Here is a 5,000-nt window from a genome sequence, read left to right on the forward strand (position 1 = left end):
GACTGATGAAAATATTTAAAAAACAAATCAAGGGTCTTTGCGGGAAATCCACAAGTTCGTAATTTTGTTTCTATGAAGCAGTGTTGACCACAAAAGCGTGATTTGAACAAAGGAAAAACAATAATTACAATTGGACGATACAATTATGGCTGGAGGCTGAAAGCAACAGGTTGCAAAAAGATAACAAAATATTCCTAAGAAGCAATCAACCTGATTTAGGTTCTAGAATTTCTTTTACACGGTTTTCACTTTCTGTTGGATTTGCAACGAGAATCTGCAAAAAAATTTTCAAGCCGTTTACTTTGCGACAACAAAAGAAAGTTCATTATTATTGTGGAAGAAGTCATTTTTACACAACATTTTCCGGTAGGAAAATATCTAGCTTGACATATATTAGCAAATCAAGAAACTAATCCCTCATGAAACGAATGAATTATCGAGTTTCGAAAAGGCCATTGTTTGCTGGAAATATTTTTCTCAAAAAGCGAAAACGACATTTAACTTATTGAGAAACGAGATTTGTCATTTCCCGTTGAAATCGATCTGGAAAAAGTTAACGAAACAACGATGTTTTGTGGCAAATATAATACGGAACAAAGTGAAAATCCAGAGAGATGCGAAATATATAGTTTACTGACCGTTTCTTTAGCCTTCTTGGCGGGCAATTTAATTGTTTATAACATTCGCCACACGACCTGTTGTTTCGTTTCGCGCGTGTCTTGCACATTTTTTTTTTTGTTATTGAAATTAAATGGTTTTTCTTTTTTTTGCAAATTTCCTTTTTCTTACTGTCACAAAACATTTGCTAATCATCGATTAACTCCCGCTGACTCGAAAGACGAGCTATTTGTAAAAAAAAATACAAAAACTTTCGACATTGATAATAACACTGAATACGGATGGTAACATCATGGACGTTCGAACAGAATTTGGATTTATCAAAGAATCGCTAAGTAACGGTTTCTATGTCGGGTCGCAATAAAAGAATGCTTTTTTTCAACAGCGCATTGCAAAAACATCTGGGGTGACAGGTCAGTCTCTTAGCGAAACAGCTGTTCATTTCTTTTGAATTGAAAATTTTCAAGGGTGAGATGGTATTGGCGCAAGACTTTCAAGCGCATGCTCCGGTCTAGAATCTGACTGGCTCTACGCTTCTCAGGTCCCAGACGTCTCCACGCTTTGTAAGCCTCCTTCGCGTGCGAAACTTCCAATCATTTGTCCAAAGACTCTTCGGCCTTACAAACTTTAAGATTCGAAGATTATCTTCGAAAAATCGACCTTTTAAAATTAACCTAGCCTAGCTTAGATTCTTTCGGTGATCACGAAGAATGACCGCCACTTAGGATTCCGAAACAGCAAAAATCTACGAATCATTGACTTCTGGTTCTTCTTGCGACGAGTCAGGAATTTAAAACAACGGTGGTCGCCTATGATTCCAAAAAGTGACTTTCCGGCAACTTCAAGTTCACAACAAGCTCGAAGTCGGTTGTCAGTGTTCTGTATGCTGAGCGATGATGACTTTTTTCCACCTGCAAAGCCATAATGTATGCACACCCGCCGACAAGTGAATACATTATGATTTCCCGCCGTGCGGTCAAACTGTGCGTGTTGCATGCTCCAGTCTTCTTTTGAATAAATTAATAATCAACACTTGGAATACCTCCAAAAACGAAAGGGTTCATTAGCAAAAACGATGGCTCTGCACGTGCGCAACGATTTTTGGTACATTTCTCCGACTTTCTCTGCAGAACATGGCAAAATAAGTAAGGTTAAAGTCGTCAGAATCATGCTTTCTCTGTGAATCCTAACCCTTTGTTACTAATTTATGGCCTGGATCATTTGGCTGAATTTTGAAACTCACTCATATCTTAATGTCAGTAACATAGCATGAGCATGTATTTCTAGGTGACGTTTTCGATAGCATTGCCGTCATGTTTTCGTTGACTCAAACTGACAGTTTACCATACTGCCTTTTGGCATTGTAGCGTGAGCTTTTATGCTTCTTTTGAACAACCTTTCTCGAAACAGCTGTATGCAAAACACGAGTTTAAAAGTCTGAAAGCCCGAAACTCCTGTGCATTTGCACTCGAGGCAGTCGATTTGCAAATATAATAAAATACCGAGATAAATAGTTACAGAGCTTATATGTATGATATAAGCTCTGTAACTATTTATCTCGGTATTTTATTATATTTTTTAGCTTTCAAGTTCTATGTTAATCTGATCATTGTAAAGCGTCATGAAAGAGTAGCTGAATAGCGCTATGTAAATTATTGTTATTCTTAAATTAAAAATTATTGTTGTTGTTGTTATTTGTCATGGAAAATGAGATTAATTCATACATTTTCCACCCAAGTAACCCCTGACATCGTTAGGGGAAGGATAAGATAATTTTTTGTTTAGTCATTCTAAATTCATCTGTTTGGTCTTTCAACACGTGCCATTCGACATGTTGTTTTAGTAGTGTGACAGCGAGAGAGAACTTCAACATAAGCCTGTGCGTACTGCCACTTCATCAACGCTATACCCTATAAGAACTCTTTCATCCAAATAGCTCGCCATCGTAGGTCTTCACTGGACGGTCGTGGCATCTTCGATTCTGGGCCTTTTTTTCACTACAAGTTGAATTTATTTTATTGAATATCCCCCATACTACCTGTCGGCATTGTCGCGAAAGCTCTTACGCTTGTTTTGGACAACCTTTCCCGAAACAGCTGTATATAATAAGCTGCGTTTACACGCTGAGATTTTAAGCTAGATCCAACTCTCTGAGGTCCAGTCGGCCAGTAATGGTCGGACAAAAATCAAAGCTTAAAATTTTGCCACTCAAGTGTTAAGCAACCACACCTTCAAAATCTGATTTTTTGATCATAGTAGCATAGTAGCCGGCTCGGTTCGTTGGGGAATTATATCGCCCGTAAAAGCGGTGGCGACGCAGCCACTGTGAGAGTTAAATTCTACAAACAAGCTGGAAATTTTCGTTGTTATCGCTTCCACCCAAGCCCAAAATCCTTTCATCTTCGCCTTAACTCACCCTAAACTATCGAAAGGAATTATTTTGAACTTAAATATAGAAGAAAATTTTAAAAATCAATGACAGCGACTGTCCCCTCTTATCACAAACATGCGTTGTATTATTTTTATCCAAGAAACACGGACTGGACTGTTGGCGTGATTTTGAGGATTACACCCCAACCAAACAAATTATTCTCTCCTAATCATTGATTCCTGTCTGAATGTTGAACCTTTCGAAAACCAAGTGCGATAGTACGTTTCTTTGAATATAGCCTAGGTGCGAGCCTAACTTGATCGCTATTGGCAACTAAAATGATACATTCTGACGACACTACAACGAGCTTCGAGTGAAAGTTTATTTAGGATGTGTCAGTCAGCCGTACAAATGCAAGACAACCCTACTACAATAACTAAAGTTAAATATAATCTACCACTAAAAAACCACCCTTTAGACGTGGCCAAAAAACACGCGGAAACGTATTCCTTATCTAATGCAGCAGCACAAAACCCTGAGGAAAGGGTGAAAATAAGTAAAACAGCACCTAATAAGAAAGAAAACAGATAGGGAGACCAGTTGACCTAGAATGACTAAAGTCTCCCGCCGAAACTGTTAAATACCCTTAACTAGTCACGTGACACCCCGCGAGCCTCTCCATCGTGCAGTCAGAATATCAATTTCTGACTAAATCATTCAGTCATTCAATCGTCAGAAATTACATATTCATTCACAAGTCCTTTCCTTGTTGTTGTTACGCAGCTGATCAAACCCCAGAATGGATTACTTGGCATTGTATTGATTGGCGGAGCTGACACACCTCTTGGAAGCCACTACGTCAACGATGTCTTACCCAATTCCTCCGCTTCCAAGTCAGGCTGTGTCAGAACTGGAGACGAGCTATTAAAGGCCAATGGGCAAGCTCTGAACAACAAGACACACGCTGAGGCCTTGTCGATCTTCAGATCTCTTCCCGCAGTGGTAGAGTTGCAAGTAGCAAGAACTAAAGACGCTAACCGCAGTATTTTAGAGCGTTTGAGTCGCGAAAAGAAAGCAAGCAAGAAAGTGAACAAGAACATTGCTTCGCCTGAGAAAAGAAGAAGCATAGTCGAAGAGGCAGCCAAGACAAGCGTCATTCCCAGATCTCTCTCTTCTGTAATCGACGTCACAACGAGGGCTTTGCGTCCAAACGTCAAACCTGTAAAACGAGTTTGTCGCGTGTCATCCTTTGTGGGGAGGGAGGACGATGTAGTTCCGCAGAATGTTAATGACGGCAATAGCGACGCACAGAAACAAAAGCAGGAAGCTACAGATGAGGACAGAGACAATCAACTCAAAGAAAATGACAAGGTAAATCTATTGCAAAAAGCAGGTGACCCCCGTAAAAAGATAGCTAGCCTTAGAAGTTTGTGTAAAATAACAGTTTTAATTGCCCTACAGTGAACGTTTGTTTTCAAACTCTTGTGTAGACGAGCAGAAAAAAAATATACCTTTACGTAAACGAGAAACTAAGCAAAACATTTGTTTGTCCACAGGCAGAAATTCTGCCCTCGAGCACTGGAACTCAAGACGTTCCTGTTTGTCCTGGAGGAGGTAATCCCACTGGGGGCAACACATCAAACTCATCAGCAATCCACAGCTTTTCACCCTGTGATGCCAACTTCAATCTGCCACAAATTTCCGAAGATGACACACCTCACTACCTAACGATAAGACGCTCGCCGGCCTTTAAGCCCCACATCAAAAGACCGACCACCATTAAACAAAGCGACACAAGAGCCACATGGCCAGCAGTTTCGACAAAGCAACGAATTCCTCTCCCCTGGGATTCGCTTCAACCTTCGAGAACAGCAACCACTGGCCTCAGTTCTTCGGCACGCATTCGGCGAAGCATGTCGGCAACGTCGGCATCTAGTCTATCCTTGCATCGAGACGCTTCAGCGCGGAAACCTACCAGGGACCGTTACATCGAGAAAAAAATCATCACCAT

General features: G+C 40.4%; 1 protein-coding gene across 1 annotated transcript in view; it reads left to right on the forward strand.

Moving 5' to 3' along the window:
* Window positions 1–5,000, forward strand: part of LOC138051409 (multiple PDZ domain protein-like) — a 13,044-nt gene that overhangs the window by 1,286 nt on the left and 6,758 nt on the right. The window contains exons 2-3 of the mRNA XM_068897600.1: window positions 3,773–4,360; window positions 4,546–5,000. The exon at window positions 4,546–5,000 is cut by the window's right edge and continues 6,758 nt beyond it. Of these exons, the coding sequence (XP_068753701.1) occupies window positions 3,773–4,360; window positions 4,546–5,000 (1,043 nt within the window). The remainder of the gene's footprint in view (window positions 1–3,772; window positions 4,361–4,545) is intronic.

The sequence above is a fragment of the Montipora capricornis genome, chromosome 6 (assembly GCF_036669925.1).
Source record: "Montipora capricornis isolate CH-2021 chromosome 6, ASM3666992v2, whole genome shotgun sequence".
Taxonomy (NCBI): Eukaryota; Metazoa; Cnidaria; class Anthozoa; order Scleractinia; family Acroporidae; genus Montipora; species Montipora capricornis.